The sequence below is a fragment of the Leucopleurus acutus genome (genome assembly GCF_964270905.1).
Source record: "Leucopleurus acutus genome assembly, chromosome: 4".
In the NCBI taxonomy this organism is placed as follows: Eukaryota; Metazoa; Chordata; class Mammalia; order Artiodactyla; family Delphinidae; genus Leucopleurus; species Leucopleurus acutus.
The window spans coordinates 13,198,576-13,214,180 of record NC_139146.1 but is presented as its reverse complement, the minus strand read 5'-3'; the positions used below and the strand labels follow the sequence as shown (position 1 = coordinate 13,214,180).

Below are 15,605 nucleotides of genomic sequence, written 5' to 3'. Positions count from 1 at the left end.
GTATGAATAAGTAATAAGCAGAATTAACATCTGACATTACTATTTTATGGATTTATTAAAATTTTTCTATTATTCATACTTTATAAAATTGCCAAAACTCTCACTCAGTTAAAATTCCATACTTAATATACAAAATATATTGCAGATATTGTGGCAAAATTTGTTTTTAACAAATCTCCTTTTTCATTTTTGACTGGTCAAACTTGTACCTCACCAAAGCTTCTGTGAAGTAATGATCCAAAATGTAGCAAAAAGGTAGGACCCCATCTTCAGAAAAATAATATGTACCAAGTAAGATGGAGATGGAGAAAGGCAAAGACAGGAGAAGATAGGAGGAGAAAGAGGTAAGAAAAGAGATAACAAGTGTGGTTTAAAAAAACAAAGAACAAAATTTAGCAATACAAATTATAGCAACAACAACAACAAAAAGAAATTATAGCAACAAAAGTACTACAGGGAGATGCTTTTAAGACATAAGATTTGTAGTTTCAAAAAAAGAAAACAAAACAAAAAATGAATCCTATCTAGTTTTGCACTCTTTTTCTTTTTATAAATTAAAAAAAATTTGGATTTATTGAGGTATGACTGACAAATAATCATTGTCTATATTGAAGGTGTACTTTTACATATGGTCTGTCACAATATTTTTAAAGAGTAATAAGAAATGCACATTCTGCCACAGCTTTCAAAGGACATATTTAATACCTTGTTAGAAAGCATTTATAAGTTTACATTAATTTTCATTTATTTATATGTCAACATTAATAAATCCTTTCTGAAATACTAGTCTAGAACAGAGTAAAGAACATGCTTTTCTCATTATTTTTGCCTCTATTATTTTTCAAATTCCTTCCCTTTACACATTAAAAAGAGTTCAGTGCTACATAATGCTCCTTATCAAGGTAGATTCAACCTATCCGATTAACTTAAAATATCACTTTCAAAAGCAAAGAATTCCAAAACCAAATTTACAAGGAACAAAAAAATATGACTTTTCATAGATAACTATAAAATCAAAATTGTAATAAAGTATTTCTAATCCCCATTTATAAAATGAAGAAACTGAGGCACACAGGAAGGTAGAAGAATGGGATTAAAATCCATAAAAGATATGAGATACCTAGGATGCAAAATTGTAAATTAAAATTCCCTTACATATAACCAAAAAAATTGTGGTGCTGAAAACAGGATATATACAATATAGATTCCCAAATATTTCAATTACCATGAAGGAGGAAAATAGGAGAAAAAGTATAATTCTAAAAGAAGCATAACTTTAGAAAAATATAATTCTATAATCTTTGAAAATTGAAGAAAACAGTATCAAAAGAAAACACAGGAAAATGAAAAATGTAAATTTAGGCAAATGGATAATTGATTCTTTTCTTTAAAAATTTTCTTTGGCATTAAAATATTTTATAACACTTAAAAAATCATGCCAAAAGAATTAAGATTCAGTTAAAATATATACATGGCAACTACATTTATAACATACAGGGAGGGCACATATTATAAGCTTTGTTACCTGTTTTGCAAACTGTAGAAAATCATTATGCTAACAATTTCAATATTCTGTTATTATCATTCATAAATAATGACTGACTATAGATTTTTTAGAAACTCTGTTTATTTAGGATATAATTCAATACATATATCACTCACTTGATTGGCCAGTTGTAGTTGTTCTTGAAGATTCCTGACTGTTTCATCATCTGTACATATCTCATTTCCCATCTCTGTGCCAAAGGGAATGGCTTCCAATTGCTTTCCAACAGCATCTTTTAATTCACTGTGCAACCTTTGGAACAAACAGTTAACAATAATCTAATTTTGGTAATAGTAATTACTGTTTCAGGTCAACTAAATAAACATTTGGGTCAAAAAATCACTATTTACACAAAAATCATTTTTAAGTCAACCTCTAAATTTAGAAGTGTTTTAAAACCATTAAATAATGTGCTATAAGAAAAATATATCACGATTGTGAATGAATTAAATTTGTCATAATTAATTCAAATATACATAATTCAGTTTGTCCTAGGAAGATTTTAATTTTTTAAAGAGGTAAAATTCTGAAATTATACCTTATTAATTGACAAGTCATTCATAAAAAAATTTAAATATGATAATTTCATCTAGTTACTTAAATAGAAAGGGAATTTTAAATCTTGTAGAATTATTGTTAATTTCTTCATTGTGTTTCACAAAACTCATCTGATTTCTCACTCATTCCAGTTTATAAAGCATAGAATAAAATTCTTGATGGTTATAAAATCAAGACTAGAGGATTTACTTGCCAGCACTTTCTTACATAAGCTTGACCATAACTCTGAAAGCCTTAAATTCAACTTGAACCTTACATTAAAGTAAATTACAAGTATTTCATGCTTTGAAATTACACCAAAAAAAAAAAAAAAAGCATAGAAAGGTTCAACTTAAAAGACTGATTAGGTGTTTATGTCAAAATGATGTACTCCTAGAAGGAAAAATGTTTTTTAATATCAGAAAAACTTAGAAACACTGAATTTATATAATTATAACCAGAAAACATTATTTATAATAAACACATCTCAAAGTAAAAATTTCCCAAAGGAATTGCATCCATTTCTCTAAAATAATTTAAACAGAATTATCTACTAATACTACAATCTCCAGTGAAACTAGAAAAATGCAATCTTAAATCTTAAAACATATTTATTGAAAACGAAGTTCATCAAATAAGTTACAAGACAATAACATCAGGTACCAGTGGGGCAAGGGGAGAGGGGAAAGGCAGTATAGGGATACTGGATTAAGAAGTACAAATTATTAGATATAAAATAAGCTAAGAAGATATGTTGTACAACACAGGGAATATAGGCAATATTTTATCATAACTATAAATGGAGTATAACTTTTAAATATTGTGAAACACTATATTGTACATCTGTAACTTATATAATAATGTACAGCAACTATACTGCAATTAAAAAAACACAAAAACTAAACAAAAAAAAAAGAATCCTTAATAGTTACAGGCATATTGCCTATACCCAAACTGCCTGAATTTGAAACCAGTATCTCATTTCATTAGCTATGTGACTTTGGACAAGTTCCTTAACCTCTTTTGGCCTCAGTTTCCCAATCTGTAAAATGTAAATGTCACCTATTGCTTATTCTCTTCTGGAATTTTTTTTTTTAACTATTCTGTACAGTATTTCTATCTTTCTCAGTCTCAGTGGAATTTTCATCTCTCCAAACTTTAACTTTTGGAATTTAGTACTTGGATGGCTTTCATCAATGTCTTATAGTTTTTGGCACACAGGTTTTGTGCCTCTTTAGGTAGGTTTATTCCTAGCTATTTTATTCTCTTTGATGTGAAGGTAAATTGGGGTTGTTTCCTTAATTTATCTTTCTGATACTTCATTGTTAGTGTATAGAAATGCAACAGATTCCTGTATGTTAACTTTGTACCCTAAAACTTTACTGAATTCATTAATGAGCTCTAGTAGTTTTCTGGTGGCATCTTTAGGATTTTCTATGTATAGTAGACATTTTACCTCTTCCCTTCTGATTTGGATACCTTTTATTTCTTTTTCTTGTCTGATAGCTGTGGCTAGGTCTTCCAATACTATGTTGAATAAAAGTGGTAAGAGTGGGCATCCTTGTCTTGTACCTAGATTGTACATCTCTAAGTATTTATCCGTTTCTTCTTGGTTCTCCATTTTATTGGTGTATAACTGTTCACAGTAATGTCTTATGATCTTTCATATTTCTGTATTGTCAGTAGAGAAATATGAATCTGTAACTTCTCTTTCATTTCTGATTTTATTTGGGTCCTTTCTTTTTCTTAATGACTCTGGCTAAAGGTTTATCAATTTTGTTTATTTTTTCAAGGAACCAGAGCTTAGTTTCACTGATTTTCTCTATTTTTTTAAAGTCTCTATTACATTTATTTCTGCTCTGATCCTTTTCTTCTACTAACTTTGGGGGTTTTATTAGTTCTTTTTCTAGTTCCTCTAGGTGTAAGGTTAGATTGTTTATTTGAGATTTTTCTTACTTCCTTAGGTAGGCCTATATTGCTAGAAACTTCCCTCTGAGAGCAGCTTTTCCTGCTTCCCAAAGCTTTTCCACCATTCTATTTCTATTCTAATTTGACTCCAGGTATTTTTTGACTTCCTGTTTGATTTCTTCAGTGACCCAATGGTTGTTTAGTAGCATACTGCTTAGCCTCCATTGTTTTTTTTTTTTTTTGGTAGTTTTTTCATTGTAGTTTATTTCTAGTCTCATAGCGTTGTGATTGTAAAAGATGTTTAATATAATTTCAATATTCTTAAATTTACTGAGACTTATTTTGTGGCCTAGTATGTGCTCTATCCTGCAAAATGTTCTATATGTAGTTGAATGTTTATTCTGTTGCTTTTGGGATGGAATGTTTTATACATACATATATATATACATAGATGTACATATAAATAAAGTCTATCTGATGTAAGGCTAGTGCTTCCTTATTGATTTTCTGTCTGGATGCATGATCTTCCATTGATGTAAGTTGGGTGTTAAAGTCCCATATTATTATTGTGTAACTCAACACAATTTCTCGCTTTATGGCTACTTATATTTGATTTACATATTTAGGTGCTCCTAAGTTGGGACATATTTACAATTATTATATATTGTTGGATTGATCCCATTATCATTATGTAATGTCCTTCTCTGTCTCTTGTAACAGTTTTTGTTTTAAACTCTATTTTGTCTGATATAAGAATTGCTACCCCAGCTTTCTTTTTGTTTCCATTTGCATGGAAAACTTCTTTCCATACTCTCACTTTCCATCTCTGTGTCTTTAGATCTAAAATGAGTTTCTTCCAGGAAGCATATATATAGTTCTTCTTTCTGTATCCATTCAGTCACTCTAAGTCTTTTGATTGGAGCATTTAGTCCAATACATTTAAAATAATTATTGATATGTATGTACTTACTGTCATTTTGTTCATTGTTTTCTGGTTCTTTCCGTGGTTCTCTCTTCTTCCTTTTTTTTTGCTCTGTATCCTTGTGATCTAATGGATGACTATCTTTAGTGCTAGAGTTTATAATTTGGTGTTTAGATTCCTTTTTCTTTTTTGCATATCTATTACAGATTTTTGGTTTGTGGTTACAATGAGGTTCATATATAACTATATTTATAAAGATATATAATAAATAATATATATTTTAAATTCATTCATATATGATTTTAAGTTGATGATCCCTTAACATCAAACCATTCTGACAACCCTGAATTTTTAAAATCCCTTGCCATGTTTAATGTTTTTGATACATTTTATATCTTTTTGTGGGGTGTATCCCTTAAATACTTGTTGTGGAAATAGATGTTTTTACTACTTTTGTCTTTTAACCTTCCTACTAGCTTTATAAGTGGATGATCTATTTTACTGTATCTTTGTCTTTACCAATCAGATTTTTCTTTGCACAGTTTTCCTATTTCTAGTTGTAGTCCTTTCCACTTAGAAAAGTCCCTTTAATATCTCTTGTAAAGCTGGTTAGTGGTGCTGAATTCTGTAGCTTTTGCTTGTCTGTAAAACTCTTTATCTCTCCTTCAAATTTGAATGATAGCCTTGCTGAGTAGAGTATTCTTGGTTGGTATGTTCATCAATTTGAATCAATTGTGCCAATCCCTTCTGCTCACAAAGTTGCTGCTGAAAAGTCAATTGATAGCCTTATGGGAGTTCCCCTATATGTTACTAGTTGCTTCTCCCTTGCTTCTTTTAAGATTCTCTCTTTATCTTTAATTTTTGCCATTTTAATTACAATGTGTCTTGGTGTGGACTTCTTTGGATTCATTTTCTTTGGGACTCTCTGTGCTGCCTGGAACTGCATGTCTACTTCCTTTCCGTGGTCAGGAAAGTTTTCAGCTATTATTTCTCCAAATAACTCCTCTGCCCTTTTCTCTCTATTTCCTCCTTCTGGGACTCCTATATTTTGAATGTTATTATGCTTGATGTTGTCCCAGAGGTCTCTTAAACTGTCGTCTTTTTTAAAAAAACTTTTTTCTTTTTTTGTTCAGTTTGGGTGATTTCTTCTACTTTGTCATCCAGTTCACTCATCTGTTCCTCTGTATCATATACTCTACTGTTAATTCCTTCTAGTGTATTTTTTATTTCAGTTATTATCTTCTTCAGCTCTGTTTACTTCTTTATATTTTTTAACTATTTGTTAGAAACTTCTAACTTCTCACTGTGTTCATTCATTCTTCTCCTGAGTTCACTGAGCACCTTTTTATTTCATAGAAAATTGTTTATTTCACTTATAGTTTCACATTTATCAGCATAGAGTTACAGTTTTCTCTAAACATTTTCAAGTGTCTGTATTTCTCATTTTGTGATTATTTTACAAACTCAAATGTATGTATTTAGTTTATAATAAAGATAACATCAGATCAGTGGAGAAAGGAAAGATGATTAGAAAATAAAACTGACAGATATTTATAAGAGAAAGCAACTATCTTGAATATAAGGTGAATATGTACTTATTTTTTTTTACAACACAGGCTTTATTAATTGTGATTTATCTGTATTAAATGTAATTGTATCAAATTTTAGCTTCTGCCAGAGTGAATTTTCTTTTTTTTAAAAAACATCTTTATTGGAGTTTAATTGCTTTACAATGGTGTGTTAGTTTCTGCTGTATAACGAAGTGAATCAGCTATACAAATACATATATCCCCATATCTCCTCCTTTTTGCATCTCCCTCCCACCCTCCCTATCCCATCCCTCTAGATGGACACAAAGCACTGAGCTGCACTGAGCATCTTTATTATCATTCTTTGGAACTCTTTATCAGGTAGATTGCTTATCTCCACTTGGCTTAGTTCTTCTGGGGTTTTGTCTTCATTTGGAAAATATTCCTTCCCTCCTCATTCTGCCTAATTTTCCATGTTTATTTCTAAGTATTAAGTAGGTCAGTTATGTTTCCAGATGTTGGAAAAGTGGTCTTAAGTAAGAGACATCCTATGGGGCCCAGCAGCACTTGACCCCATATGTGGGCTGTGTGGGCCCTTCTGTGTGATGAGGCTGACTACTCTCGGCACACTGGTAGACAAGGCTCATCCCTAGGCTGGTTGGCTGCTATGCCCTGCCTTGCATGGTGGCTGCTGGCCTGCTGGTGGGCAGGCCAGATTTCAGCATGGTTGGATGCACAGGCTGGGAGGTCCTTGGGTAGATGCTGGCCCACTAGTGGGCAGTACTGGGTTCTGGTACAGCTGGTCGCATGACCTGGCAGGGGGGTGGGTCTCAGCCCAGTGGTATACAGATCTGGTGCCCTGGGTGCTGGCTGTGGGACCCAGGGGGTCCAGTGCTGGTGTCAGCCTACTGGTGGGTGGGGCCACATCCTAATGAAGCTGGCTCTGGGACTCTGGAGATTCTGGGGCTGGTCCTGGCTAGCTGATGGGCAGCGCTGGGTCCTGTTGTGGCTGGCGGCAAGGCCAGGGGTGTTCCAAGGCTGGTTCTGACCTGATGGTGGGTAGAGTTGAGCCCCAGGGTACCTGGGTGTGGCTGTTGGGGAGGCCTGGGGTTGGTTCTGGTCCACTGGTGGGTGGAGCCAGGTCCCTGCAAGGCTGGCTGCTCACCTGGGAGGTCCTGGAACTGGAGCTTATCTGCTGTTGGGCAGGCAGGCCCCCAGTGCTAGTAGGCTAGAGGGAGGAATCCAAAATGGCACTTGCCAGCACCAGTGTCCTCATGGTAGAATGAACTCCCCAAAATGGCTGTTGCCAATGTCATCAGGAAGAGTCCCAGTTGCCCCGCCTCTCCAGGAGACTCTACGAGATCAGCAAGTGGGTCTTATCAGCCTCCTTCAAATTGCTGTCTCAGTTCTGGGACTCAGAGCATGTGAGATTTTGTGTGTGTGCTTTAACAGTGGAGTTTCTGCTTCCTACAGTCCTCTGGCTCTCCCATATGCAAGTCCTGCTGGCTTTCAAAGCCGCACGTTTTGAGGGCCTGTCTTTCTAGTGCAGGACCCTCAGCTTGGGAGCCTGATGTGGGGCTTGGACCCCTCGCTCCTTAGGGAGAACTTCTGTGATTGTGATTATCCTCCCATTTGTGGGTCACCTACATGAAAGTGCAGGTCTTGACTACATTATGTCTCTGGCCCCTCCTACCCATCTTGTTTTGGTTCTTTCCTTATATCTTAAGCTGTGAAAGATCTTTTCTGCTAGTCTTCAAGTTATTCTCATTGATAGCTGCTCTGTAAATAGTTGTAATTTTGGTGTGCCTAGAGGAGGAGGTTGAGCTCAGGGTCTTTGTACTCCATCACCTTGGACACACCTTGCAAGGTCATTTTTATAGTCCTGCACTGTCATGCAAAGCAAGGACCACCTATATGCATCAGTAGTTTATTTTTGTTTTAGTATCTGAAGTATTTGGGGTAGCGGTGTTTAACTTTGCAATTTGCAATCCTGCTGTCTCTTGCCTGATGTACCCTAATTCTCCAAATGTTTCATAATTTTGGGTTTAGTTTGCTGTTCTTTTCCTAACCTGTTCAGCAAATTCTTAAGAGTCCACTGATTTTCAGACTTCTTTTCTAATATATGCACTTAAGAGTATGGATTTCCCTCTAAGAATGGCCTTAACTGCAACCCACAGTTTTTATGCTGTATTTTCACTATTTTTCAGTTGAAAATATTCTCCAGCTTTCATGGTTAATTCTTTGACCTATGAGTCATATTTAAAAGCATACTGCTTAATTAGAAACAGCTGGGAATTTTCTGATTCCTTTTTTCTTTTCTTTCTTTTTTTTTTTTTTTAAAAAAAAAAACTGATTTCTAGGGGCTTCCCTGGTGGTGCAGTGGTTGGGAATCCGCCTGCCAATGCAGGGGACACGGGTTCGAGCCCTGGTCTGGGAAGATCCCACATGCCACGGAGCAACTGGGCCCGTGAGCCACAACTACTGAGCCTGCACGTCTGGAGCCTGTGCTCCACAACGGGAGAGGCCGTGACAGTGAGAGGCCCGCGCACAGTGATGAAGAGTGGCCCCTGCTCGCCGCAACTAGAGAAAACCCACACACAGAAACAAAGACCCAACACAGCCAAAAATAAATAAATAAATAAATCTAAAAAAAAAAAAACTGATTTCTAATACAATTTTCACTGCTATTAAGGAACAGAATCTGAGTACTTAAAAAATCTGAGAGTTGTTTTCTTTTTTCCTTTAAATATTTATTTATTTATTTTGGCTGTGCCAGGTCTTAGTTACGGCACACAGGATCTTCGTAATGGAAGACTGCAGCATGTAGACTTCTTGGTTGCAGCACGCAGACTTCTTAGTTGCAGCATGCGAACTCTTAGTTGCGGCATGCATGTGGGATCTAGTTCCCCGACCAGGGATTGAACCAGGGCCCCCTGCATTGGGAGTGCAGAGTCTTACTCACTGGACCACCAGGGAAGTCTCGAGAGCTACTTTCTGGATTTGTCAATTTTGGAAATGTTTTACGTGTAGTTAAAAAGAATATGTATTTTGAAGGTATTAGGTATTTGTCTGTTAAGTAGGTTTGTTAATTGCATGGTTCAAATATTATTTTTTGAGTTTTTATTTCAATTACTGAGGAGCAATATGTTTATATATCCTGCTATCTAGTGGATTTGTCTGTTTTGCCATTCAGTGCTATCACTGAATTTTTATAATCTAGAAAAACAGAAAACTTGAAATTTTCTATTCTGAGGCTTTGTTACTGGGTACTTGCAAATTTTTTTTAAATAAATAAATAAATTTATTTATTTTTGGCTGCATTAGGTCTTCATTGCTGTGTGCAGGCTTTCTCTAGTTGCGGCAAGCGGGGGCTACTCTTTGTTGTGGTGCACAGGCTTCTCATTGCGGCAGCTTCTCCTGTTGCAGAGCATGGGCTCTAGGCGTGCGGGCTTCAGTACTTGTGGCACGCAGGCTCAGCAGTTGTAGTGTACAGGCTTAGTTGCTCCTCAGCATGTGGGATCTTCCCAGACCAGGGCTTGAATCCACGTCCCCTGCATTGGCAAGTGGATTCTTAACCACTGTGCAACCAGGCAAGTCTCTGGGTACTTGCAAATTTAAAACTGTTATATCTTTTATCATTATGAAATATCCCTATTTATAATATTCTCTTCTTGCATTAAAGTCTACTATGTCTGATATTACCAGCTTTCTTTTGGTTAGCACTGCATGGTTTATCTATTTTCCATCCTCTTATTTGCAATCATTCAATATTCTTATATTTTAAAAATCTGTCTGATAAATACATACTATAACTGGTTTCTTTTTTAATCTCCTCTGATAAATCACTGTCTTTCAATTGCAGCATTTAGTACATTGAAGTTTAATGTAATTACTAATGTATTTGAGTTTATATCTACTATCTTAGTATTTACTTTCTATTTGCCCTGTCCATTATGATTTTTCTCTCCTTTCATGCTTCCTTTCGTTTTTTTTTTTTATTACTTCATTTTTCTACTCTATTATCTTGGTTGGCAGTTACATGGTTGGCAGTTATATTATCTTGGTTGGCAGTTACATGGTTGGCAGTTACATTATCTTGGTTGGCAGCTGGCTTTACTTTTAAAGATTAAAACATGCATCACTGAGTTATCAAACTAAAATAAATTAGTATTATATTTCTTTTGGGTAATGCTAGAACCTGAGAATATTTTAACTCCAAATGCCCTTTCCCTAAATTTATGGTATTGCTGTCTTATATTTAATTCTCTACAGATATTTTAGAGACATTATTATTGTTTTAGAATAGCTGATGTTCATTAGACGTTCTCCCATGGGCAGCATTTCCTGTAATTCTAAGCTTTCATCTGGGATTATTTTCTTTTTGTAGAATATCTTTTTAATTTTCTTTAATTTTGCTAATGATAATGCTCTCAATTTCTTTTCATCTGACCTTTCTTCTGATGGATATTTCACTGGGTAAAGAATTCTACATTGACAGTTTTTCTTTAAGCACTTTAAAAATATTCCACTGTCTCCTGATTTCCAGTATCTCTGTTGAGAAGTCAGTTAATATCTTATTGCGGCTAGATAATAAGACAAGCTTTTTCTGCTGTTAAGTTTTTTCTTTTTCTTTGGTTTTCTTTGATTTTATAATAATGTACCTAGGTACAGTACTTTTGTATTATCCTGCTTACGATGCATGGTGTGTTCTCAATCTGTGGATTGATGTCTCTCTGTCATCTCTTTCTGGGACTCAAGCTATATGACTTTTAGCTGTTTTCACTATTTCCCATATGTCTCTTAGTTTTTATTTATTTATCTATTTTGTTCTGCATTTTCTATCCCCTTCTCTCTCTGACCTTCATTCTGAATATTTTCTTCTGACTTGGGTTGCATTCCATTAATTCTCTCTTCAGTTATGTCTCATTTTCATTATTACTGCAATTTTCAGTTCTAGAATTTCTATTTGGTTCTTTAAGAGTTTTTAGTTCTCTTACAGAAATTCTCAAAATTGTGTCTTATTTCATTGAACATAGTGCATAGTTATTTTAAAGACCAAACCGTGGATCTATTTCTATTGTATACTATTATTTTATGATTTTTAAACCATGCTGTCTTCAATCTTCCCATTACCAGTTCTTTTTACACCAGATATGAGCCAGATATCACAAGTAAAAAAGTACAGAGATATTCTGAGGCCTAGAAATGATGTTATCTTCCTCTAAAAGTTTTCCTTTTCGTTTTTCAGGTGGGGAGGGGTATTATCAATCCCTGATCATGTCATTTATAACATCATGTTATATCAAACATCAGAGTCATGTTTAAGATCTTTTCAGGACTAGTCTATTTGGGGGGAGTCACTCTTACTTCAAAGCCTGGATGTTCCTGAGCCACCTACCCTCAAGTCTGATGGGCTCGAAATTTCAATTTTTATTTCTCCAGCTCCATGAATTTGTTTCGAGCTCTGCTCAGTTTTCAACCACTCTTCACCTCTTCTGACATCGGGAGATATGTTTAAGGGAAAGTAACCCCAAATGCAGGCTCATATCCCTGGATTTCTTTCTTTTCCTGGTCTTTACCCTACAATTCTACACTGACTCCAATTTACTTTAAACAAATTTGATTTTTGTCAAATTTTTGTCAAGATTTTCTAGTTTTTGTCCAGATTCTCTAGTTTTCTCAGAAGGAGTCTCTTACCATCACTCTAAACAAAACTATCTAACTTATTTTCAGTTAATTAAAAATGTTCTGAGTACCAGTTTGGCTGCATCTCACTAGTTTGATATGCTATTTATTTTATGCAGTTTTTAATTTTAGTTTTCCTCTTTATCTCAGTAGTTGAAAATGTAGTTAAAAGAAATTCTTTACACTCACTTCTTGTTATTTCTAATTTATTGTAGGTGTGATTTATGTTTAATTTGTATGTATGTATGTGGTGGGGAGGGTCTGCAGCCCATGTCTATGTAAATGTTTCATGGGTCTTGAAAAACACAGTATATTCCTATTGGTTTATATATGAGTAGTATAAACAGAAAAATATACACACATATACGCAAACTTGTTCTTTACTCTTTATACCTTTTACATTCCTGTCTATTTTTGCCCTTGTTTTCTTTGAAGTATTATCTAGTTGCAATAATATATTTATAAACACTAAGTAAATACATGTTATTTAATTCTCCAAAGATCTTAGCAGTATAATTGAGAAAATAAAGCCATTTAAGTACTGCAAAGGTTTAAGGAATTAGTCTTTTTCAAAGCATTATTTTTTATGTATGGCTACCAAATCTTGAAAATTAGATATCAATAATTGTAGTAAGTTCAACAAACATTTGAAGAGATATTATGTACAGGATAGTAAGATAGTTGTGGTCCTAGCTGTATTTATTCAAATATATAATCAAGTCAAAACATAAGAACTGTAAGAAAATAAAGAGGAGAAAGTTCCATCATATTTGATTGGCTTCACAGTAAGAGGAGAAATGAAGAGAAATCACACAAAACTTTGTAGAAGTAAACAGTGTTACCCTTATTAATAACACTAGTGGCACCACATTTCTCTGCATAGGTGCTTTATCTGCAGTCACCATCAACTAGCTGATCTCTATTTTCTCGTGCAAATGCTAAAAAAAAAGCCAATCTTATTGGTTTAGTTAACTGTAGAACTGTTTTGCTGAGAGAAATTATATATAGACCACAATTAGGAAGCTGGACAATCAGGAAGTGGCTACACCAACCGCGGGTTCTAGGAGCACACCTCTTTAGCCGAGATCCTGGGGTCAGGAAGTAACTGCCAGAGCTGTTGCCTGCAGGAGCACCCTGACTTAGCTCTGACAGAAGCGGCTGCCAGAACTACTGGCTCTAGAGACACTCTACACTTGTTAGAGTCTCATCCACAAAAACAGATTCTCATACACAGCTTCTCCTCCTATTTATCTCCTAATTTAGGTCTCTTACATGTGTTTATCATTAGCAGAACCTCATTCCTACCCTGAACTAGTTTTTAGTTTTCAAGCCTTTGCAGTACAAGGTATACAAAAAGGAGGTTGGAACAGATATTAAGCCAATCTACTATACCTGCCATAAACTATTATTGTAATTGTATAATTTAATTAAATGTGAACCAAAGTGAAAAAAATAAAAATACAAGAGAGTTGGGGTTTTTTCTATGAAACCTAGACTGAATATGAAAGGCTCAGTAAAGATGAGTTGTTAAATAGCTGCTGTTGAATTAGAGGTAGGTAAAATAATTATAATAGTCAGAAAATTTATAAAATCACAGAGGATCAAAAGGAGATCAAAAGGATCTCTAAGTTCTCACTCTTCTTCAAAGAAACTGAAACTGGAAATTATAAAGAATGAATTGACAACTAGGAAGATGGCGGAAGAGTAAGACGTGGAGAGATCACCTTCCTCCCCACAGATACATCAGAAATACATCTACACGTGGAACAACTCCTACAGAACACCTACTGAACGCTGGCAGAAGACCTCAGACCTCCCAAAAGGCAAGAAACTCCTCATATACCTGAATAGGGCAAAAGAAAAAACAATAAACAGAGACAAAAGAATAGGGACGGGACCTGCACCAGTGGGAGGGAACCGTGGAAAGGTTTCCACACACTAGAAGCCCCTTCACGGGCAGAGATTGCGGGTAGCAGAGGGCGGAAGCTTTGGAGCCACGGAGGAGAGCACAGCAACAGGGGTGCGGAGGGCAAAGCAGAGAGATTCCCGCACAGAGGATCGGTGCCGACCAGCACTCACCAGCCCGAGACACTTCTCTGCTCACACGCCGGGGCGGGCGGGGTCTGGGAGCTGAAGCTCCAGCTTCGGTCAGAGTGCCGGGAGAGGACTGGGGTTGGCAGCGTGAACACAGCCTGAAGGGGTTAGTGCACCACGGCTAGCTGGGAGGGAGTCCGGGGAAAAGTCTGGACCTGCCGAAGAGGCAAGAGACTTTTTCTTCCCTCTTTGTTTCATGGTGCGCAAGGAGAGGGGATTAAGAGCGCTGCTTAAAGGCTCTCCAGAGACAGGCGTGAGCCGCGGCTAACAGCACAGAACCCAGAGACGGGCATGAGACGCTAAGGCTGCTGCTGCCGCCACCAAGGGGCCTGTGTGCGAGCACAGGTCACTATTCACACCTCCCTTCCGGGGAGCCTCATCCACCAGAACACAGGCACTAGCCCCCTCCACAAGGAAGCCTACACAACCCACTGAACCTACTATAGCCACTGGGGACAGACACCAAAAACAATGGAAACTACGAACCTGCAGCCTGCAAAAAGGAGACCCCAAACACAGTAAGATAAGCAAAATGAAAAGACAGAAAAACACACAGCAGATGAAGGAGCAAGATGAAAACCCACCAGACCTAACAAATGAAGAGAAAATAGGCAGTCTACCTGAAAAAGATTTCAGAATAATGATAGTAAAGATGATACAAAATCTTGGAAATAGACTAGACAAAATGCAAGAAACATTTAACAAGGACCCAGAAGAACTAAAGATGAAACAAACAATGATGAACAACACAATAAATGAAATTAAAAATACTGTAGAAGGGATCAATAGCTGAATAACTGAGGCAGAAAAACGGATAAGTCACCTGGAAGATAAAATAGTGGAAATAACTACTGCAGAGCAGAATAAAGAAAAAAGAATGAAAAGAACTGAGAACAGTCTCAGAGACCTCTGGGACAACATTAAACGCACCAACATTCGAATTATAGGGGTCCCAGAAGAAGAAAGGAAAAAGAAAGGGATTGAGAAAATATTTGAAGAGATTATAGTTGAAAACTTCCCTAATATGGGAAAAGAAATAGTTAATCAAGTACAGGAAGCACAGAGAGTCCCATACAGGATAAATCCAAGAAGAAACATGCCAAGACACATATTAATCAAACTGTCAAAAATTAAATACAAAGAAAAATATTAAAAGCAGCAAGGGAAAAACAACAAATAACACAGAAAGGAATCCCCATAAGGTTAACAGCTGATCTTTCAGCAGAAACTCTGCAAGCTAGAAGGGACTGGCAGGACATATTTAAAGTGATGAAGGAGAAAAACCTACAACCAAGATTACTCTACCCAGCAAGGATCTCATTCAGATTTGATGGAGAAATTAAAACCTTTACAGACAAGCAAAAGCTGAGGGAGTTCAGCACCA

At 35.8% G+C, this 15,605-nt stretch overlaps 1 protein-coding gene across 2 annotated transcripts in view; it reads right to left on the bottom strand.

Moving 5' to 3' along the window:
• SCLT1 (sodium channel and clathrin linker 1) overlaps nt 1–15,605 on the bottom strand; it is a 255,924-nt gene that overhangs the window by 163,033 nt on the left and 77,286 nt on the right. For both annotated transcript variants that reach the window (XM_082838635.1, XM_082838634.1), the window contains exon 6: nt 1,663–1,798. In XM_082838635.1, coding sequence (XP_082694761.1) covers nt 1,663–1,798 — 136 coding nt within the window. The remainder of the gene's footprint in view (nt 1–1,662; nt 1,799–15,605) is intronic.